At 39.4% G+C, this 23843-nt stretch overlaps 2 protein-coding genes across 5 annotated transcripts; both read right to left on the minus strand.

Moving 5' to 3' along the window:
* Window positions 1-1021: 1021 nt before the first annotated feature.
* LOC115734205 (oxysterol-binding protein-related protein 1C) lies at window positions 1022-9706 on the minus strand. 3 transcript variants are annotated; one of them, XR_007197304.1, is made up of 11 exons: window positions 8755-9705; window positions 7687-8043; window positions 5662-5761; window positions 4951-5399; window positions 4263-4418; window positions 3747-3914; window positions 3535-3675; window positions 2664-2894; window positions 2010-2123; window positions 1234-1488; window positions 1022-1202 (listed from the first exon to the last, which is right to left on the minus strand). XR_007197304.1 is itself a non-coding variant. In XM_030664844.2 (10 exons), exons 1-10 carry the CDS (start codon window positions 9289-9291, stop codon window positions 1321-1323), a joined length of 2418 nt encoding a protein of 805 aa, XP_030520704.1. In that variant the 5' UTR covers window positions 9292-9706; the 3' UTR covers window positions 1022-1320. The 3 variants fall into 3 exon arrangements, 2 of the variants coding, with proteins under 2 accessions (XP_030520704.1, XP_030520696.1); XM_030664844.2 differs by having other exon boundaries at window positions 1022-1488; window positions 4951-5396; window positions 8755-9706; XM_030664836.2 differs by having other exon boundaries at window positions 1022-1488.
* An 8026-nt stretch (window positions 9707-17732) lies between these two features.
* LOC115737215 (biotin--protein ligase 2-like) lies at window positions 17733-23797 on the minus strand. 2 transcript variants are annotated; one of them, XM_030669250.2, is made up of 10 exons: window positions 23604-23797; window positions 22829-23096; window positions 22694-22755; window positions 22468-22616; window positions 22080-22200; window positions 21739-21894; window positions 20703-20748; window positions 18985-19051; window positions 18603-18679; window positions 17733-17915 (listed from the first exon to the last, which is right to left on the minus strand). In XM_030669250.2, the coding sequence occupies exons 1-10, from the start codon at window positions 23716-23718 to the stop codon at window positions 17876-17878; spliced, it is 1101 nt and encodes a 366-aa protein (XP_030525110.1). In that variant the 5' UTR covers window positions 23719-23797; the 3' UTR covers window positions 17733-17875. The 2 variants fall into 2 exon arrangements, with proteins under 2 accessions (XP_030525110.1, XP_048129546.1); XM_048273589.1 differs by lacking the exon at window positions 17733-17915 and adding an exon at window positions 17922-18311.
* Between the last annotated feature and the right edge of the window lie 46 nt (window positions 23798-23843).

Here is a 23843-nt window from a genome sequence, read left to right on the forward strand (position 1 = left end):
AAAGGAATCACTGTAGAAGATAAACTGATCTCGTTTCCATAATTACGAGGGTTAACTGCTATAGCCAAGTCTTCTCTTTTGCTCGTCATACATAATTTCAAACTAACTGAATTTTCACGTTTGTTCGTCGCTTTACATATTAGCTCATCAAACAAACTTTCTCTTTTTAACGCCGCTTGAAAAGACATGAGAAAGAATTAAGTGCTCTTGGAATATCGCCTTGCTTATTATTCAAAGCCAGCAAAATAGTTGTCTTAAATTTGTGTGCGTAAAAAAAAAAAAAAGTAAATCTCGTCTGGAAATTCGACCGAGAATTTATGTCTGCCGTGTGTGCGCGGGTGTCTACATGTGTTGGAGAGCATCTTTAAGACCTACCTCAGATCGCCCGATGAAATCACAAAACGTTGAAGGAGTGGGAACCGAGCTCAGGCTAGGAGGGGGTCGAGAAATCGAAGAAGATTGATTTGATAGTTTCAAGCAAGTGGAAATGGAGGGAATCGCGTTTCGATGTGTCATCCATCCATCCATCCATCCGTCCGTCATATAAACAGAGAATACCATGGAAGAAATCAGTACTCAGCTTACCGGGTGCTTTATAATATCTTCTGAATGTCAGAGTCGAGATCCATTTTGGCGTGTCATATGTACACAAGAATCGTTCTGACCCAAAAAGAGCTGAAGGCCAGAAGATAAATGAAATCATCATGGGGCTTTGCAATTTCCGCAAATAAACGAAATTGGGAGGACATGACGGAATCGCCACCTAGAGAGATGGAAAAGAGAATTTCGGATCCTACTTTCGGGGACATGTAGGCACCGAGCGTAGCCCCGTGATCACAAAAGATTCCACAAAATTCAAAAGTTCAATGAGCAAGAATTTTCATTTTCATCATTTTTATAGCGAGAGTGGGGGGGACAGTGAGGGCATGGATTTTTTTTTTTAGATTTCTTTCGCAATTGCATCCATGCCTGAAAAACTAAGGTTCGAACTTTTCAACATCCAAAAGAAGACCTCATGTGAAAAAAAAACTAACTTTCCATCTTTTTTTTATTAGCTTTCTATGTGGCTTCATCTAATTCAATAACCTAAAACATATATCTCAATGGAGCTTTTGATTTACTGAAGCAACTGCTCCTCAAGCTATGTCAAAAAAAAAAAAAAAAGGGCAAAGGAAAGGAAAATTGCAAAAGAATGAGAATTGAAAACCCTTCTCACTGCCACCACCCCCCTTCCCCATCTTCGCCTCTCTTTGAAACCCATTAGAAAAGGAAAACGAAAGTAGAGCCAAATGAAATCGCGAAAAATAGGGGGGGAAAATCTCAATCGAGTGGCTGATCTGAAGGAATTTGACCAAAAATATCAGGACATGATTCCCAATTCCCCTTCTCTCTCGCCTCCCAATAGCCACCTAGGTAACGGAACGTGTTGCTTCCCTTGTCCTTCGCGAACCACTGTGGCTTCCAGCCCCTCTCTTGCATATTGCGAGCCTGAAATAACACGAATTCCAAATTTACTAGCCACCCAATTGGTGTAACATCATGTGTTACAGTAACAGGACAAAGTCTTCGATCAAGTCTTAATTCCACATCTTCATTTGCTATGTGGAAGTGATTTGGCTATGCACAAAAAAGCAAAAGCAAGTACGCGAAAACCAAGCTTCAGAATAAAAGACTGAGTTACAAGTAAACCTCAAAGGTCCGGCCAGAGTGAACTAACTCTTAAGAAATAAAGTCGAAGTTGAATAATCCTCCACGACATTAATACGACCAACCAATTTATTTTCCTTTTTCTGACCATATGTGTTGATAAATTTTACCTTTCCCCCCTCCATGCTACTACTTGCGATCATGATAATTTATCATTAGATCCACAAAATAAAGCGCTGATTTAAACAACTGCATAGTGCTAACTATAAGGTTATTCACTTCCAACAGAATTAGACACCATGATTAAAAAGGATTGGCAGCAAGAGCACGCAAGTTTGACAACAAGACTGATGAAAATTTACCTGTCTTTGACGTTGTTCAAGTCTTAACTTTTCAGAGTTTGCCATTTCATACTCTCCATTTTCCAAATGTCTCTGATCAGGTCTAAGTCTTGAATCTGTAGGTGGCACCATTTCCTGCGAGTAAAAGAAAAATAAGCACCATCATGAAAGATCACACGAACAACTTCGTGTAGTTCACTATTGTCACTATCAACCAATTTGGCTTAAAAAATAAATCTCTGCAACAGGGCGTGGGAGAGAAATAACAACAAAAATGAGAATCTAGCTCTTGAGAATGGTGATCTCTCAAATCAAAGGCGCCTTAAGTTTCGAACAATGAGGACAAATTTTACTTAACAATAAATATGCTTGGCACTCTTAAGGAGCAGCAAGTATTACATCATCTTACCAAAGATAAATTTCTTGATCTTTCAAACAGTGCAAAGCAAGCATTCAGTTACCAGCCCCTTCTTTAGGTAAAAAGGTGAGGCAATTTGATTCCGAAGCTCATGTAGATGAGGGAGAAACGTGACTATCAAGTCACTGTCTACTACAACGCATGACCACATACTCTAGGTATATGAAAGGCCACATTTCATATAAAGAGATGCAATGAAAAGCCAGGAACCCGCTTCCATGCTTCACAAGTGAAAACTGCCGACATGAAACCATTACCTTAAGTCCAGGAGCAAGCTCATTCAGAGTCATGGCAAAGCGTGTAAAGTTGTATCTGGTGGGAAATTGCGGAGGCCTGCTTCGTTTCCACAAGAGTCGGGCTTCAGACAGAGATTCAATTCCTTTGCCTTTTGCTGAACAATCACCATGCACATAATGCATGCTTTCGTCCCATTTACCAAATAAAGTTGCCACTGTCTTTCCATTTCTATCTTGGACAATGCCATGCACCTAGGTTGAAAGAAAGCAAAGTGTTCTCAACATAATTGCCACGTTCACTGTTCATCCAATAGGACACAAACGGGAATTTATTTAAGGAAACAGAAATTGCAGTAATGGTTGTTCATCCAACAAAAGAACGTCTCACCAGTCACCAGGGCCATTATTTTTAGTTATACACAGCACAAAGCAATGCTGAATGATACTGATGGACAAATAGTGGCGCAACAAAATCATGACTAACAATCCAAAACATCTACAAAAGCATTTAGTACCTAGACTACTAGCTAATCTAGCTTTAAGTGAATAGAAGCTTAAGCATGAAAGAGAAACCAGATATGTTTATTAACTGCACAGCAAAATGATTAAACAAGAACCTAACAACAGCATCAAGACTGCATGCCAGTGAAGTAAAGAAGAAGCAAGCCACGGCCATGGTCAAAACAGTAGAAATGAGTAAGAGAAAACATCAATTGAAAGCTCAATTACCGGGGAACCTTTTAAAACCTCAACTTTGATGCCCCAAGTTGGGAAACTTTTGAGCTAAAGGTTGGAGCAGTACTAGTAAGGTTTCAAAATATAAAATGCTAAAGTAAGGCAGTCCAAAGCAAGCTGAGGGGAGAGAGAGAGAGAGAGAGAGAGAGAGAGAAACCTGGTGAGGATTTCTGTCTATTATGGACTGTTCCTTGAATTTCAGCTTACATGAATAGCCACGATTTCCTTGAATGCGCATTGTGCCATAATGTTCGCAGTACAATTTTCCCAATATGAGATTGTATATAGATGTTGTAACCTAAAAGGAAAATTCATCCATAAAGAGCTGAACCTGAATAATGCAAAAACCATATAATACACAATGCTTACCTTACTCCATTGGAAAATTTCCCCGTCATCAAATTCAACGGTCAAAATGCCAATTGGGTCAAGCTGAATTGACCGACCCCAAAATTTGCTCTTTAAATTGCTGTCTCCCCAGAATTTCCATCCAGTTCCTTCACAGTGACATGCCACTATCATGGGATGATGACTGACCTGAGAGCAGAATTTGTCATAGCTATTCATAAGTCACCATATAGAGGAAGTTCAAACTGGAGAAGAATCGGTGAAGTAGAGAGATAGAGTCAAGCAGACGAGGTGTCTCAACTATTACAGTAAGACGAGACGAGCTTATACTTCCTCATAGTTTCTATGCATATATAGGGAAGAAAGAGGCAAAAGTATCAATTTGCAATTGTTTATGCAACTATTACATTAGCGTGACTTGGTTGCTGGTGCAGACATATGACTATAATCTGCTTTAGATATAGAGATTGCTGAAATAACTCTAAAAAAAATATGCCAATGAGGCATCACTGTGCTTCGAAATTATAAAAAAGGTACCTTCTCTGAGAAAAAACGGACTCCTTTATCAGGATAGTCAGCTTCATAGGTCTCCCCCAATAATGGATTAAATGGTTTGCAAACTCTTCCTTCAGTAGAAGCATATCCAGATACAGCGAAAGCAGCAACATTAAGAATCCTCATGAGGCTGTTACCCTGAAAAACTTGATAAAGTTTAAGAAAGGATTGGGTAAGGCACTGCTCACTAAGACTATCATCATGATTATGAGCTTCAAAAAGTTAAAGTGGTCAAGCAAAACAGGATGTGATGCACATAGTACATATGAATATTTGCATACGGAGGATTGACCATTTCTTAGTTTAGCAGGATAATCATAAGTGTACATTGAGCTAGCCAATGAACAACCGTGACGAATTACTAAGAGAAGCCGAAAGACACTTATCTGAGGCATTTATATGAATTTACACAGTAACCTTAATTGCATCTACTATACAACAAAACAATACCTCTTTCCCATGAATAATTGTAAACGATTGTGTCCATGTTACACAATTGGAGGTAACACTTTCCACCAGAAGTATAGGCAGGATGTTTTTATTGAACCACAGCTCATCAGTGCAGGTCAGTCAATCCAGTATATATTTTTCAACGCAATAAGCAATGAAGATGAAATCATTGTGCTCTTCTAACCGAAATGAAAATACTAGACTTAAATCACAAACTCACCCTTCTACCCCATTCGTTGGCCCTGTCAATGAGATATGAATATTCCAAATCTTCAAAACACTTCTGCAGAGAAGAAAGGGGCTCATTGAAGTAAACAGGAAGACAAACTTTTGTAAGATCTTTCCCAATGTTATCCTTTATCATTGACCAGAGACTGACGCCCTTCTCCTTTTCGATAGGATCAGGCAACTTCTTGCGCCTTTTAACATAAGGAAAATTAGTGCCCACGGATTTAATGGAGGGATCAACTTCATCTTCTGAGTCAGCTCCATAAAATCCATCATCTGAAGAGACAGATGATCTCCGGAATTCAGATTCGTTACTTTTGAAAGAGCTAGATGACAAAAAGTCGCGAGTATCAAAGAAAGTATGGACTTCGTCATCTGTTTCTTCTTCTGCAGCATCAACTCTTTCAGTATCATCATCTGATTCAGTCGCGCTTGCTTCCGCTTCAAAAATAAACTATGATTATCAAATTACAACCAAAAAGAATCTATCATAGAGAAAAGGAGGAACACAAAATTCTTGCCCATGGGCAATATCGGTGACATATCAATTGTAAGACAGGATCCTACCATGCTTTCATAATCGTTAGTGTCATAATTGGAGTCTAACTAACTAGTGTTGGAAGAATAAATCAACAATGACCATGCTATATAATTCCTTTCTGCCAAAAGACCAGTCACCCCAAATTCAGTTGTTACTACCTACCACTGCCCTTGTCTTGCCTTGAAATGGAAGCAGCCCCATGTTCAATGTGCTGTCTCTGGCTCTCATCAACCACAGTGTTCTCCAAATCCACTTTCTCTGTCTACAAAGTCCATTTTCAAAAGTCATAAGTGCTTACCAATTGGAAAAGAATGGCAAAGACAATATTGTGAACTTAAAGAACAAAGGACAGAGATGTTTTTTTTTTTTTTTTTTTGGGTAAGGACAAAGAACAGAGATGTTGATATTCAGTAACATGTTAAACAGGCAAGATATCATAGGACATGTACCGAAAAATTTAAAAGATTCACAGAAAAATTATGAGATAGTAAACCCCATGTTGATAAATGGCAATACTTGAGTACAAACTATCTGATGAACTGGGCATCTAATGGGAAAAATTGATATAAGCACCTACATCACTGCCAACACTGCTAAGGCGGCAACACTCTAATCTACGGTATTGATGTCAAAATTAATAAAAACATTACAATATAAAATGAGTTCACACTACAGTCTTTTGAAGGCAAGTATAGCTAGTAATGTCCTCAATTTGGTTCAATCAAACAGTAACATCAAATATAAGTACCATACCTATGTGTGCGTTGAAAAAGCAAAAGTGCAAAACAAAACCCCGACAGCCCATTCCTACAACTTTACCATTGCTCTTAAGCTTACAAATTAAGTACTTGACAGCATATAATTTCTGCAGAAGCATGAACTTGCTCAACATTAGCTCAGATTTACCAGCAAATATATCAGCTCTTTCACAATGAAGACATACGATATAACAAAATCCTCAGTATAAGCATATGTGCATGAGTACGTAGGAAAAAAACACCATAAACCGATCCCCTATATATTGAGAAACTAGAGACTAGGGATATCTGAAGTGTGAACCGCTAGGCGCTTATAAAAGAGGGCCAAATTGCCACTTCAAATCAACACATACAAAATAACTATTGAAAGTAGCCTCGGTTTAAAACAAGAACGTGGTTATAGATATATCATAACAGTTGAATTGCATGACATAGACTTAAATCTTCATACTCGATTGTATTATATTAAGTCTTACGTGAGAAAAGATGAAATGGATTTTGAAACGTTCAATTACTCGAATGTATCAACAGAATCCATTTTTCAGGCACAACAAGAATTAGTATTCCCAACTTTTCTCGGAGGGACTTGCAGTTATTGTGGAAATTCCATTTTTCCTACCATTAGTATCTTCCTTAGAAAGGAAAGAAATAGCAAAATCTCATAATTTACGATCAATTCATTCCATATTTCCTTTTTTAGAGGGCAAATTTTCACATTTAGATTATGTGTGGGATGTACTAATGCCCTATCACATCCATTTAGAAATCTTGGTTCAAACCTTTCGCTAATGGGTGAAAGACGCCTCTTCTTTGCATTTATTATGTTTCTTTCTCCACAAGTATTGGAATAGTCTTATTTCTCCAAAGAAACATATTCCCATTTTTTCAAAAGGGAATCCAAGATTATTCTTGCTCCTATATAATTCTCATTTGTGTGAATTCGAATCTATCATTTTTTTTTCTCCGTAATCAATCTTCTCATTTACGGTCAACATCTTCTGGAATCTTTTTTGAGCGAATCAAGGAAGATGTACGGTCTAATGAGGCTACTATGAAATATTTACTCATGGGTGGGGCAAGCTCTTCTATTTTGGTTCATGATTTCTCTTGGCTATATGGTTCATCCGGGGGAGAGATCGAGCTTCAAGATATAGTGAATGGTCTTATCAATACACAAATGTATAACTTTCAAAGAAAAATTAAAGAAATACTCTCAAAAACATTATTACGGTCATTAATTTAACAGGACCATGTCCAGGCACTACATGCAAAGGACCATAACTGATGCAGAGTATGCAGAAGTGTCCCTTGCCAGAGTAGTTCATGCAGCAGGATTTTCAAAATGGAGGAGCAGATTTCTAGTAAATTGGACAAACTGAAGAACCATAAAAGAAGATGACATATTGCTTCGTTCTTACATAAAAAGTACCTCTAATTGCCGCAAAGTGTCAGTAAGCAACCACTGCTTCTGTTTAAGCAGCAGCAGCTGGCTCTGCAGAGAAGCAAACTCACTCCTCATAATCTGCTCGCTGTCCACAATGGCAGCCTCACGCAAACCCTCTTCCTGAAGCCTCTGCCTCAACTTTTCAGTTGACACAGCCACATTGTCCATTGGAGCCATGAGCTCACTGTTGGACATTCTTGGAAACATGTCCTTGACAGCCTGCAATGCTTCCATCCATGTCAATCGATCTTCCCGCGTCTCTGCCCTTAAGTGAAGCCTTTTGGTTCCCGTGAAAATTGAAAACCTCTTGTCATCTGACTTACTTTCCCGGATAGATGAAACCTACCAGGACATTTGTAAAGGAGGAACCCATAATTAGACAGACACTGCGACTCAAATGATGCCGACCAACGCATAAAGATAGTTAACTGGTTCGATAATCACATGGTCTCTCAAATCAATGGTCAACAAATTGCGAGAAAATAGTGAAAAGCTGAACATAAACCCTAGTGTCGATTTGGAAACAGGGAATTACTTAACCAATAAATAAAGCTGTTCAATTAGGAACGAAGGGGAAAGAAGTCAAAAAGAAAATAATCTATGAACTACTTAATGTGAATCTAGTTAATTTGACTACGAAATCCTATTTGCTTATCATTACGGTGGAAATCATTAAGTAGGTAGTCGTTGTATACTCTCAACATGAAATTTGCACACAATGGTATCAAATTGGACGAAAACAACGGATGAACCAGAAAAATTAAAGAAAATAAGCAACATTTTAGAATTGATGAGATCACTTCATAAAGCGAAATGAAGCTCCAGATACATACAAGTGAATAAATGCATAGACAAGGTGAACCCGCTCAATAGTGTCTTGTCAGCGTAAGAGTTGAGCTACATCTCATCGTGAATCTGACTGGAACAGGATCGAGACCAATGGAACTAGCGACACACGCAGACTCCAGCTCGACGGAAACCACAAACAATAAATCGAACATGCGATTACAAGTTGAATAAAATCATGACGGAATCACGGGCAGTTCCTCGTACCTTGAGATGAATTTCACCGAAAGGCTTACGCCGAAGCTGCGATCGGCCATGGGAAGTCCTGGAGGCCCTCCTCATCGATTCTTCACCTATAACCTTCGATCCCCTCTCCGTCTCCTGGTTAACCGCGATTTTATCAGGTCCATGTATTTTGTAATACGACAACACCCCGTCCTGCAACACAAACCACCTCGGCCTCCAGCCTTTACCGTAATTCACCCACTTGTACAGCATTCCCGATATGCCGTTCCCCACGATGTCGTTAACCTTCACCTCGACCGCGGGCTGCTCCCTCGCCGACGGCATCCGCGCCATCCCCGCTTCCGGCGTTGACCGCTGGCTGAGCCGGTTCTGATCTCCGCAGCTGATCCTGGCGTGGCTGTGGCTGCGGCTGTGGCTCTGGCCGTGGTTGGGGAAGTGGTTGCCAAGCCGGACGGCCGGATCGGATCTGGTGGCGGCGGAGGACATGGAGAGGTGGGAGGAAAGGACCGGGGAGGGCTTGTGATCGGAGACTGGAGAGACGCAGCAGCATGGGTTCATGGGGCCGGCGGCGCGAGATCGGGAGCGCCGGTCCGGAGGCGGGGGAAGACCGCGGCGGTGGCGAGGGGCTTCGCCATCGAAGAGGCGGAATGCACCGGAGGCTGCAAGGGGGACGTCAATCGACCGATCACTGGAAGATCGACAATTGACGATGTCCACGCAGAGGGAGGGAGAGAGAGAGTAATTGTTATATACGATACGAGTTATGCGTGCCGGTTAGAGAGAAAGAGAGAGAGAGAGAGAAGGGGTGCGGGAGGAGGTGGGGCGATAATTGCTATAAACAAGCAAGTGGCGGGATAAAGCGCGGAGGGGGGGAATTTTCCGGCGACGTTGGTTGTGATGACGTGGCGGAGACGGTGACGAGGGCCGTTGGTTCAGTGATTGATTGGTTGCGAAGCCTTTTCTTGATCGGACGGCGGTGGGGGAATGGTAAGGTGCGGACGGTGTGTAGGAACACGTGCGAGGAGGCCAGGCCGGCACAACCTGAGGTGAGGTGAGCGGAGGGACGTGTCGGGCATGTCCCTGTGAGCGACGCGTGGACTGGTCAAAACTAGAATAATACCCGGCGTGAAGCTATAATTGCTATTGCTGGTTTCGTTGACCACTCTCGTGTAATACGACGATCCTACGTGATCATAGACTACCGAGCAAGGAGAAAAATACTGAAAGCTATCTAGAAAGTTTAAAAGTTAAAAATACCAAATCACAAATACACATCATGTCTTTCGATTCCTTTTTTTATTTTTTTTTGTAATTTCGAGATGATAGATCATCTACTTACTTTATTTATTTATTATTGCCGTGTCATTATTATCATCACCACGCTGAAATTTGAATTTGTGGCGCGTCGTGTGCCCGGAAGGAAAAAGAAACTTAAAAAATACCCATAAGAAATATATATTATATATTTGTTCGTACATAACTACTTCCGTCCTCGGTTAAGTTTTTTTTTTTTCCTTTCAATAAATTTCTATATAGTAATTTAAGTTTGGTAAAAGTAATAAAAGATTTGGAAGTAAAAAGGGTGACAAGACACCGGGATTGAGAGATTTTATTGATCATTTCGGGATTATGAATGATGAATTTAGTTATGCATGCAATTCTTTTACGGAGAATATTACCAAAAAAGTCATAAATTTATTTTAATTATATCAATTTAGTTATAATTTTTTTTTATCACTCGAGTCCTAAACCTTTTGTATTTGTGCTTGTTTAGTCCATCATGGTAATTTTGGTGGGGAATCGCTACCATGAATGCTAGTCGTATCACGTGGCGCGGCCAAGGCCGACATTAATAATTGTTAATAATATTTACCTTTTTTCAATTTTCAATTTATCTTATATTTTCTTTTCTTTGTTTTTTTCTTTCTTACTATATCCGGCTAGGGTCGTCAAGCTCTCATCCGACCCTTGCTGGCATCCTAAGAGGCGTGACCGACATTGATGTCAACAATTTTTAATAATATTTATTCATTTTTCTTTTCTTTGTTCTTTTTTCTTACTATGCCCAACTGTCGAGCCATCGCCCGACCCTCGCCGGCCACGGGCGAGGATCGGGACACCTTGCCTGGCCTCGCTAGCTACTTTAAATGAAAAAGAAAAGAAAAATAAAATAAAACTATTATTAAAAATCATCTACGACAATACGGGTCGTGCTACATAGAACGGGCCAGTATCCACATCAACGATTTTTTATCAAAGTTGAACGGATGAACCGAAATGACATAAATGTAAAATGTCTATGACTTATTGGCAATATATATATATATATATATATATATATATATATATATAATTAAATTGACACGATTGAAATAGGCCTAGCATATTATCCGTGCGTTTATGGTCCCCGTTCTGAAATCCCCAGTACTGTAATTTTGCAATTCCGTTTCTCGAACTTCCATTTTTTTTTTCCTTCCTTGCGCGCTCGTTTTTATGAATATTGAACTTTACTATCATATGTCGCGAGAGCCATCAATCCCCGTGTTCGATTCGTTTTTTCCAAGTCCCCGACGAACTTGCACACGCATGATGGCGCAAGAAGGCATCGAATTGCACCGTCTTTGGCTTTTTAGAGAGACAGGAATGGGTTCCTATTCTCATTCTGAAATTGATTCTAAGCCCCATTATTCCGTGTGAAAACGCTTTGGCACATTTGAAAAGCATAATCGCGAGGTGTGTATCCACGCCGCACTACGTCGACTCCACGCCAGAATTTGCCGTTGAAATTCGAGGGCTCCAATGCATATAATCACGTGACTTGCCCCCTCAAAATTTGTATTTTTAAAGCTAATACTTTGGTATTAGAAGACATATTTACAAAACTCGGCGATTCGGGCACGTCATTTCTCCGTTCCCTTTTTTCCGTTTCACACAACGGGACCGATGCTTCATGCTCCATCTGGCCTGGATCAAAACGACGACAGAGCATGGTCCCATAGTTAACTCGAGAAAGAATGTCCGTTTAAGGATCCAGAACGAGCGCTAGATCAATTACGAAATCTCGGCTCGGCTTGACTTGACTTGACGCCAACTTACCAATTAATGTATGTGCGCATGTATTAAAATTCATCTACAATTATGACGTCACTCTTCGAAAAGATGACGGCATTGGAAATTTGACCTTAAAAAAAAAAAAAAAAGGATGCCTTTGCGTTGGAGAATTATGCCCTCGAATCGAAGAGATGCGGAACATTCTCAACTCGGTTGCAGCCGATTGGCAGAACCTCTTTTTTCTTTTTATTTTTTTCCTACCCACTTAGCAATATTATAAATAATTTTTAAAACTCAAGAATTATTGCTAAGTCCGCACTTCAAAACGTAAGGCGCCCCGCAAACTTAGGCGATTGGACGACAAGGCTTTCCTTTGCAAAACAGCAAGCTCCGACAGCAATGGCATCAAGGAATCGTGGAATCTTCGCTTTTGGTGGATTCCTCCTAGCCTTGGACATTCGTAAACGAATATTTAATTCGGGGGCTACAATCGGGAAAAAGCGTGTTTAGGACTGAATTGATACAAATGTAAAAGGTTTATAACTGAATTGGCAACAATGTAATGAGTTTAAGACTGAATTAGCACAGATGCTATAAGTTTATGGGCTTTTTCGACACTTCTCTGCATTACACTGGTATTGGTTATGATCGCAACTCGTGTCCGTAATGCGTAAATTCGGAATTTATTCGTGAAGCTTTGTCTATTTTGATTGTCCGTATTGCATATATCATGTTCGATGGTGAACGAGAAGGCGGTTTCTTTGAAAATGAAGGGCGTGCAGCAAATGTTCTTATTCTCTGGAATATGCTTATAAGCTTGATGATTGTGTCCGGTTTATGTGCTATAAATGTGCGGCAAAGAAAACAAGGTATTACAAATGTCTTTGTTGTCTTGGAGAAAATTACTAAAAAAATCCTAAACCTATTGCCAATTCAGTTCTAATTTTTTTTTTTCATATTATGCCACCGAATGGCCAAGCCAACGCCGGACAAAATTGATCGGATAGACTGAATCGGCATAATTAAAGAAAGTTTATAACTAAATCGGTAAAAAAAAAAGATTTGCTACTGAATTAACACAATTATTATAGATTTAGGACTTTTTTTTTGGTAATTTTCCCGTTGTCTAGTGGAAAAATGGTGAGGTCTTGTGAACTCTAGGCTGGTCAAAACGTGCGGATTTGACTCGTGAGAGCTATCCACATGTGGTGAATTGACGGAAGGAATATGTACAAGCTGAGCGATGTACGTTAGTGTCAAAGCAAAACCATGACGGTGGCGTCTCACATCAACCACACACGAAATGATGGAAGTCTTCTTGTAGTTGGATCTCCAAGTTTTTGGAATGCTCCAAATTCTACTTGAGCCTTCAAATCCCGATTAATACCAGCAAAAATATCTCTGAACAAAGATTACTATTGGAAAAATATATAAAAGATGTGGCCAACAAAACAAAAATTGTAATTACATAGATAATTGTTCCTCCCCCGGGAAGAGCAGGGGTGGATGAAACGGAAGCGAGAATGTCGGTAATTTATGTTTGGAGTTTCATGAAAATTAAGGTATCGAGAAACTATAGACTGGTCAACCTCTTATGCAAATTTGTCGCCCCCTTTATTGACTTAGATGTTACCCTTTGACGTTTGAAATATGTTTCGTACGATAAGATTCACTTTTTTCTCTCGGGCAGGAAGTCCTTTCATGCACATGAAAATACAGAAAGACAAAAATTTGCTTTCGGTGTCTTGTTACGTGACCAATTCACATTAGGTTATTGCACACTCGATGCACATTCTTGTCGTTTTGACCAGGACTAACCAATTTTATTGATAGTCCACGTGAATTACAGCACGCATACCCACGTTGACTTTGATGCATGAGCGGAATAATAACACAAATGACCATTGAACTTTAATCCGATATACTCGTTCGAGAACTTTTGATTTGTACTATATGATTCCTAAAATTTCGTCCACTATGCAATATCGTGTTATATTTGGTCAATAAATTATCGATAACTTTTCAATATAGTTCATAGATTACATTAAAAATTGAGGGACCACATTGAATATTGGATGAGAAAAGTACCAAAAAAGTTTTAAACCCATTGTATTGATATCAACTCAGTCCTAAATCTTTTGATTGGACTAATTCAGTTCTAATGTTCTTGTATCGGTGCCAATTGAGTCTATTCGACCGGTTTTGATCGGAATTCGCTAACGTGGACGTCGACCGTACTTTTATTAGAATGTCTCTTGAAAGTTGAATTCATCTTGAGCAGTAGTTCTTGACGTTGATATTTTTTTAATAATATCTCGATATTATTTTAATTATTTAATATTTTTTGGGTTTTTTCTTTCTTATTCTAGGTGAGGGCCGTGATGCCCTTGCTTGATCTGGGTGAGGTCGCAATTCTCGGATAGTGCGACCTTGCCTAGATTGGGCGAGGCTTGTGAGCCTTGCCAAACCTCAGCTATAAGGAGGAAAAAAAAGAAGAAGAACAAAAACGAAAGGAAAAAAATTTAAAAAAATTATTAAAAAATTACAAATTTTATTAATAATGCCAATGTCGGTCTTGACCGTGTCATGTAGGATGGCCGACATCCACGTCAATGATTTTTTTATCAAAATTGACCGGATGAACTCAATTGGTACCATTGCAAAAAGGTTAATTGGTCCAATCAAAATGTTTATGACCGAATTGGTATAAATACAATAGGTTTATGACTTTTTTTTGTGTTTTTCTTAACAATGGATCAAAATTTGAGAATCACATCAAATAAATTAAAAGTTCACCAACAGTGTTTTTTATTAGACTAAAATTTAAGAGCTATTTGCCTCAATTTTTTTTCCCATTCTTAGAAAACAACTGATATTTCACCTCACAAAATAGTATTGTAAATAATTGACGGTGGATTTGAAAGTCTTCTAATTTAGAGATTGACACATGGTTACATAAGCATTTGGAGAGTCACGACCCACACGAACAACCTCGTATAGTTGCACGTTGTTTAGAGTCCTACGTAATATCAACCCCCACCCCGACACATGTTGGCCCACAAAAGGTCTATTCCATGCGATTAACCAAAGAACATCGGGACCACAACCGATTAGCAACTTTGCACTTTATTTGATACTTAAGAAGAGACCTTAACGCAATCATCTCGTGTTAATTCTTTCCTCACCACAGCAAATTCGTGTCGATCCTTATGCATCAGATCTTGTTCGATGCCACTTCCGTTCCCTCCTCGTGACGTGAATAACAAGAAACCGCGGCATGACGAGAGAACCTACTTTAGTCGAGCGCTGCTTTAAACTTACGAAATACTCCACCAATCCCATATTGCTAATAAAACAAGGGCCGAATCTCAAGTACCGCATCCTTGTTATGCTAAGCTTATATCCCAGTCTAAAGTCGGCGTCAACATTGATTGAATTGAATTAGTAAAAATATAAAAAATCATGACTTTACTTCCGTTCCCTCCTCGTGACGTGAATAACAAGAAACCGCGGCATGACGAGAGAACCTACTTTAGTCGAGCGCCACTTTAAACTTACGAAATACTCCCACCAATCTTATATTGCTAATAAAACAAGGGCCGAATCTCAAGTACCGCATCCTTGTTATGCTAAGCTTATATCCCAGTCTAAAGTCAGCGTTAACATTGATTGAATTGAATTAGTATAAATATAAAAAATTATGACTTTTTTGGGTAATTTTTTCGAATTTGGACCATGCGGCGATATGTCATGTGTTCAAAATGGGCACGAACTCGAGTTCATACACGCAATGACGAGGACGAGGGGCCAACCAAACCAAAGAGAGGGACAAAGCTGGTGCAGATGAGTACATGTGTCGGACGCAGAAAGCCCATCAAGCAACAAAAGCCAAGTGTTTTCGTGAGTCACGCAAGAGCATCTGTCGCGTCCCATTCAATCAAGTGGCAAAATGGGGTCTTCTCTCGACACGACGCTCTTTTTGCAGCCTTTTTTCTGAAGGACGAGAAGGAGAAGGAGAAGGAGAAGGAGAAGCAAGAATGAAAGACCCTCGCAACCTGAGTGCAATTCCATGTCGTGATGGCGACAGGGCCTGCCACGTGGACAAACCACTTGACAGGTTGTAGTGCAGTGTAGCCATCTCCAAATGATCAAAAGTCGCTTGGAAGTTGGAACTACCCTAGCCTTTTTCTTTTGTGAATATTTTTCTGGTCGGTGAGAAGCAGAACTTGAAACTACCGAGCTTGAATGGTGGGAGCTTTTTTGCATGTGAAGCAGGCAAAACCACAAAAAAATAAAATAAAAATTTTCAACTATATCAAGTTAGTCACATTTTCGTATTGATACAAATTGAGTCCATCTATCTAATTTAAACAGGAAATTGCTAATGTGTATACTGACCATCTTACGTGATATGACTGTCGTTGATATAAACATCTTTAATAAATCTTTTGAATTATTTTATTTATTTTTTTCCATGGCTCGTGTCTGCAACAACATAGGCCATGGCTGGTAAGGGTGAGCACCGGCAAGGTCGCCTTGGCCCGGGCGAGGGTCGGCCTCGCCGATGCTTGCCCTTGCCTAGGCGAGGCCCGACGAGGCCCACCCTCGCTGTCCACGGGCGTTGCACAGACCACGGAAGAAAAAGGAAGAAAGAAATTCAAAAATATATTAAGGGGGTGCAAATCCATAATAGGCACATAGAAATTATTGTATGCCAAATAACATCAAAGGTGTTGGTTTCAGAGGATGGAATGTCTATTTTTTTTTTACCTAGAGAACTAATTAGATTGTTGCAAGCAACGTGAAAACATTAAAAAAAAAAAAAATACAAGTAAGTTCCAGCCGTGTCACATAAAAAGGTGGGCGTTCATGTCGGCAACTTCCAACCCGATTTCTTGAATGTGCTCAATTGATAGTAATGTAAAAAATTTTAGGATTGAATTGACCCAATTGAAAGGTTTATGATGAAATTGATGTAAATACAATAGATTTAAGCCTTTTTTGGTACTTTTTCCGATGAAGCATTGTTGGCTCCTCCTCTACTTTTCCATCACAAACGGTGGGCCAGTTTGCCCACCCCTCCGCACATGAAGGCCGAATCAAAGGGCCAGATGACCCGATAGCTCCTATCCCGAGTGCCCACACCCCAGCTCGGTTCAACCCGATTCAGACAGAAGCATCTTGATTTAGCCAATTCCTAGGTAACGAGAACTATCTATTTAATCATAGTCACAAAACTGACATGGCGACATGAAAATTTGATTCACTATTCGTATTATTTTTCGTTAATCAGACATTTAATATGGCGAAACTAGAAATATTTTAAGAAAATTCAGTAGCATTCCCGCTATTCCAATCTGGGCCGCATCTGAATTGCCAGATCCATTATTGTTTTTTACTGTTTTGGATGATTGTCTTGCTGATCCCCAACTACATAAGGGTTTCAGATGTTGCAAATTCTTCTTCAATCAACGAGGCATGCTATGTACTAGTGTGTTGAATTAAATCATGTATAGACATATTACAATAACGACTGCGACTGCCAGCTACTTTAGTGTTAAGACCAGGACAAAGCCCAAATAACGAAGGAACAATCTTCATCTTGCATGTTCCAGCATTACCGACAATGCTTTATGGGAGAATTCTTTACAAACAACTACCATAACCAGCTATTTGCAAAGGAGATGCCACGAAATATGAAACAATCGAAGACTGGCGTGCAATGACATTGAATTGTCCCAATTGACTAGTGATTTGGTAACCCTGTCCCCTGAGATTCACGCCTAATGAATACATAAGGTCAACCTTATGTGCTCTATTGCAGGCAACCAAGCCAAAACATGATGTCCACAAGTTGGCCTCACTCTCGTGCTAAATGACAAATTTATCCAAACTTCTTTCCTGCCTGGGATGTTTTTTTTTTTGGTAAATAGATCGTGCCTGGGATGTTCTTTTTCTATTTTGCCAAAAAACGAAATGAAGACTAAAACATTATTTGAGAGTACTTAATTAACATTGAAGCAACAAGTCCTGAGAGATGCACGTGGTGCATGGTTTATATGCTCCGATTGGAGTGGGCAAGGAATCTTTTTCAAAGGTTCCGTCTGACCAGTCCTTTGAAGAAGTCGAAACTGCAGCCATGTGAGAAGAAAAGATGTATCACATAACATAAGATTGTGAACAGAGGACATAGTTATCAAGAACCATTTACGCGTATTTCCTAGCAAAACAGCTTGCGTTCAGTCCAACGGGCAAGTTATCTCTCACAGCAAAGTCAGTCAACATTGTGCTTTGACTAATAACAATGGCCAGTTCAATCACCCAAGCACGATGGCATGATAAACCGGAAAAGGCAAGATCGGTGGTCTGTGCATATCGCCAGTAAATTCAAAACATAATGAATATGCGTAATATATATAGCATGTGCGCTGCGTAGGAATGAAAACAAGCAAGAAATTACAGGATATTTGGAGTTTTGATGAATCCAATGAAGGCAAAAACACTCGAAGCAGACCATCGCAGAGGAACTGAAACAAAATTTAGCGCACACAACATGATCAAAGAACTGAGGCAAGCAAGCAAATAAAAAATGCATTCAGATCCTTTCTGGAGGTGTTTGAACTCAGAGAGTTCTGAAAACCTAGATTACTCAACTTCATAATCTCAACTTCAATGCACGCCAGAACTACCACACACCATGGAAGTGACTCATCAAAGTTAACAGAAATTTGTTATATCACTCTCTATACAACTGACATGCACAATGCACTTCACAAAACCAAAAATAAAAAAGCAGGCCTACAGCTTAAATGAAGTACCTATTGCCATCGGGATGAAGCTCACACATCTGGTTGTCTTCACCAACAGCCAAAAGGTACCCTGATGGCGTCAGTCCCTAAATATTTATCAAAGAAAATATCATGTTTGAGTAAGTAGATGTTCACTAATGACACGCGAGTAATACACAGCCCTTTAGTAGATATATAGATACATCTTCTGTCAAACACTTAATCCATTTATAGCCAAACCTATACAAGACGCTAGTAAAAATGAACAAGTTCTCCACAAACCTACAAACAGAATCCACACTAAAACATAAGTTCCTTTGACATACATTAACGAAATTGTGCACAAATATCTAAAATCTGTGTGCATATTGCCGGGATATGTTAAAATACCAAATTCTTCTTCCTCTCATACCTGTATACTAACAACATTTTCCACCACCCGTTCCTCGTTCTTCTCCTGTACGATTACCCTCTGACCACTACAGGTCACAAGGAAAGTGCATATAAGATTAAAAGGAAAAACATAGAACAGCATTTACATGAATAGATAAGTGCTGACACAGAAAGCATGAAGGCTCAACTTCAATAAAATTTGTCTCAGCACATTAATCAACACATGACTACATGTCATAAAACATGGCAATGGATGGTAGAACTCCATGATGGCAAAACAATCTTGTTTACTTTTCAGTTTACTCTTTCAAAAAATTATAACCCCTTTAGGCACAGTGCCTCTTGCTAGAATCAGTAACACCGTGAAGAACCAACACCAATGCATCATGTGCCCCTAGAAATAGGCGTTGTTTTCTTTCAGTTATCTACCCAAACCAATCAGGAAAAAGTATCATTAGTAATGGAAAAAGAGCTTCATATCCAATGCAAATTCAAGCAAAAAGAGGGTGTAAAAGAAAGTTTAAATCATTAAATTTATCAGAAAGCAAATTAGAAAGTCCAGGACCACCGAGAAGAACATTTGAGACAGCGCTGGCAGTTCCGTCTCTGTTAATGTGTTTGGCTAGCAAGTTAAAGCTAAAGCAGTATATTTCAATTTTATAACAAGTCAGGAAAAGCAAAGCTTAGAAAAACAATTGGGTTCTGTTGTGACAGCAGAAGATACGGAGCGAGTCAGGAGAAAGAGCTATAAATGAATCAAATGATGGTGAAAGGTTTTTCCTGACTGAATTATGTTCATAGAGGGTTTGTTTCTGATTTCTTTAGTCCAATATTTCTTTTATTGCTGACTGAGCAGGTGATATATCAGATAAAAAAGCTTGATGTGGTAACTAAGTTCAAAAAGTACAAGCACTTTGAATGCATCGGCCTGCACATAGAAACCACTCTTCTCAGTTGAAAAAAAAATCAAGTTTTAATCAACAAATTTTAGTTGTCATTTGCTTCTTTCTAATCTTAAAGAAATGCTCATTAGAACAGCTCTAAACAGCCCCTTATATCTTGCATGGCTACTGTCAAGACGAAGTTCAAAATTAGTGAATTGTCGAACCAAGTTCAACAAGAAACAATTTAAGTCGTTTATTATGCTACGACGAACTAGTAGTGGGTGAAGGGAGCCCCAGTGAATGCCTAAAAGAATAACGTTTTTGAATAGAAATGGTTTTATATACAATCTGTGTCTTAAGCTTTATAAATAGGTCAGTCATCTTGGTGGAGTTTTTATTTCCAAAAACACAAAAGCTGTTTAACTGTTGCACCAAATATCAATAGTACCTTGAAAGTTGGAACATTTCACGAAAAGTGTCTGCAAAGACTCGCCTCCATCCCATGTAAAGAATTCACATGTCAAAAGTCTTTTAGGAAAGACTCTCCCAAACCAAGCCATCCATCACATAAACCCCAAATGGAAACCAAAACAATGATTTTAAAACAATTAACACCACAACTCCACAATTCTTTAAAACAATCCCCCAGATGTCTTAAAACATGTTTAGACAAGTCTGTTGAATCGTACACCTCTCTTAAGGAATCTAAGTAGGAAATGAGGCCATCCTACACTGATTGTCATAAACATGCACGGCTCATAGAAATGTTTCGGTTTCTTCACACAACTTTTCATATATGGTGGAAGACAAGTGCTAGCAGAACAAACAATTGAAATTTGCACATTTGCATTACCTGTGTAACCATGTCTTATAATAAAGCTCCTCTAGAGCTTGAAATCCTGCACAACATGCACAAGAACTTCAATACTATCCTTTAGACCACAATTATAGTGCACAGAATACTATATGCTGCTCAAAAGGCAATTGTAGTCCAACAAAAGCACTGTCCATTTTATGATGTTAAATCAGTAGAAACATATCATTAGAAAGAGGACAATGTACCCAGTAGGATAGCAGTTAGTGCTTCGACAATTTAGTAAACAAACGAAGGATGACCAGCTCAAGCATGTACTCTCCGGCACAGATCCAATATCTTCTCTCTCTCTCTCTCTCTCTCTCTCTCTCTCTCTCATGCACATTCTTGGAGTAGCAATTTTGTCATAAAAGATGTTTCATTACAATTCACGTCAGTTTAGCATTTACAGAAAATGACATTATGGACAAGTTGGCAAATTAAAAGCAGCAAATGGAATATATAAAATAGAGACTCCCGCCTGTTTGTTTTCTATTCAAGATGCAAAGATGCAGTAGCAGAGCCTATATCAACACTAAAAAGAAGTGAAGAAAGCGACTCAATTGAGCATTCTTGGCTAACTTCATTCAGCATATGCACCATAGTTGACCAGAGACTCTTACCCTAGGGAAGGGTTACCTATCAGACTGACTACCATGCTAGAAAAGACTGTAGATCATAAGAAAAAGGTAACCTTGCTTAGTAAATGAAAAGGGCTTCACTCATTCCAAAATGCATGTAAATCAGAAGCCTTTTCACCTTTTCTAGACAAGTAACAAAAAGGTAAGGATAAAAAACTTTACGTAGTACATTATCCACTGATCAAGGTTAGATTTTTATTATTAGTGCACTCCATGGGAAAGTAAGCAGTTTGTTTCTTACTACCCAAATATCGATCCTAAAGCACGTGAAAGGAAGTCTCGAACATGAATTGCATTAGGAACAAAGTGTGAGAAAAGTGAAAAGTAAACATCGATGATTGGAATCAAACAAACTTCAAAGAGAAAAGAAATTCACAATGAAGATATTGAGTTACCTTGATATATAAATAGATTGTACAAATTCTCAAATTTATTGAAAAAAGCTGCAAGGATATCCTCCCGTGTAAATTTGTAAGAAGCAATTGACAATTCTCGCAAGACTGCATTCAAGCATACAGTTGGTTTCTCATTATCGACATTCAAGCCAATACCTGCACAAACAGGTGACAAGTCAATGTCCAAGTGCAGATGAGTCATGGAACAGTTCTTAGTATCACAGAGAATAACTTCAGTAAAACAGCAAAAGTTCTACTTTTCGAAGTAGCACGTAGCTACAAGGCTTTCAATAAAAAGCATATGGGATCATACACTTTGTCCAAAAGATGAGTCTGTTTACCGGCACTAACATTGAACTTCTTTGACTTATAAGTTGATGTGCACAGAATGCCGCCAACTTTAAGGCCATTTAGGTAAAGATCATTGGGCCATTTTATTCTAACATCAAGGTAGGGAAGTCCCTGAAGCAAAATGAACGTATGTAAATGTATCAACCACTGTAGCTCAATAGCACATGCGAGCCAAAATGTACACACTACGAAGTATTATATGCAGAGTACAAAATTTGCATAAAACTCGATAAAATTTTCTTCCTTATATCGTGAAGGACTTGTGATCTCAGACAGACAAGATCAAAATAAAATATTTGTTAATCATTCTTCTTTGGCTCACTCCTAGATAGTGAAGTAGACAGAAATAAACAAGGAAGAGGATCTTTCTGTGCTTACATTTTGGTCACATATCTCCTTTATAGCCTCAGTAATAGCCAGTGAAATCACATATTGCAGAAGAGGCACGATTTTCCCATCATCCATCTGAATCGTAAAAGAGAATAGGAGGCAACCAATTGGAGATTCCCAAACATTCTTTGACCTTCCTACAAATTTAAACATATAAGATCCAAAGAACCAATGCTAAAGCTCCATGTATGGAGTTAATGGTTGGACTTCCAACCTCGTCCTTTTGATTGAACGTCAGCAGCACAGACTGCACCAATAGGAAGTTCGCAAAAGTTGCTGCAAAGAAAACGAACATGGTTGAACTCCTGAAAAACTGGTTCTACAAGAAAATTGTTAACTCGATGCTTACTGCGAAACGACGTCGTGAGTTGATGGCAAGCGTGGAGACCAAATGAAAAGCCTACCAAACTGATTTGTCAAAAGGGACTTCAGAAACAAATCAATTTGGAAAGAATCTTCACTTGGTGGCCTTGGAATTTCTGGATGAACGAAGATTCTAACTTCGCCGTTGGCAGGGAGTTTGAGAGTATTACTGCTCTTCAAACTTTTCGCAATTTCTATTTCTGCAGACGATTTCCCAGATAGAACTAGAATGCAGGGTGATTGCGAGTCCATTTCTGAGAAGGATAAAATGAATAACCTGTCAACTCCGAGATAGCGGGATCCAACCAACAAAGACTTGAACTTGAACAGAAGAACGAACCGCAAGCGGGGTAAAGAAACCTCAAGATCATTTAGAAGTCATCACAGAATTCTCGTTTCAGTTTCCTCATTGACCAAACACACAACTATCAAAACAGTAAGCCATGTTTGGTTCGCAGACGAGAACGAAATCACACAGCTGGACCTCCTTCCCGTAGCATCTCAATTAAGTCGTTCGGTTCCTCGCGACATTTCACCGAACAGGTGAAGTGCAAACCCGTGTTTGCTCAAGTAGAACACAACAGACCTCGGCCTAACTCAGACTTAGCCGCAAAAATCGAAGCAAGCAGAGACGATCTCTCGTCACAATCTGCAGATGCATGAAGGCTGCAGGAAATGCAATCACACTCCAACACACCAACAACTACGATTGCGACGATCACCGAAGGAGACAGAACAGACAATTCAAATGAAACTCGCACCTTCCGCGGCCGTCGATAGAGCGAGAGAGAGAATCGGCTTCTTCTGAGGCCGGAGATGGATGAAGACGCGCGAACTATGCTGAGAGAAATTGCGGAGAGAGTTGGAGGAGAGCATCAAAAACTGCGTCGGCGCGACGAGTTTCGGTTTAGCTCTCTGAAGGTGGAAGTAGTTGGCGGGACGGAGAGAACGATGTGTGCGAGCAAATGGTCTCGTTTGTTGGTTAGTTAAGCCTAAGATTA

The sequence above is a fragment of the Rhodamnia argentea genome, chromosome 2 (genome assembly GCF_020921035.1).
Source record: "Rhodamnia argentea isolate NSW1041297 chromosome 2, ASM2092103v1, whole genome shotgun sequence".
In the NCBI taxonomy this organism is placed as follows: Eukaryota; Viridiplantae; Streptophyta; class Magnoliopsida; order Myrtales; family Myrtaceae; genus Rhodamnia; species Rhodamnia argentea.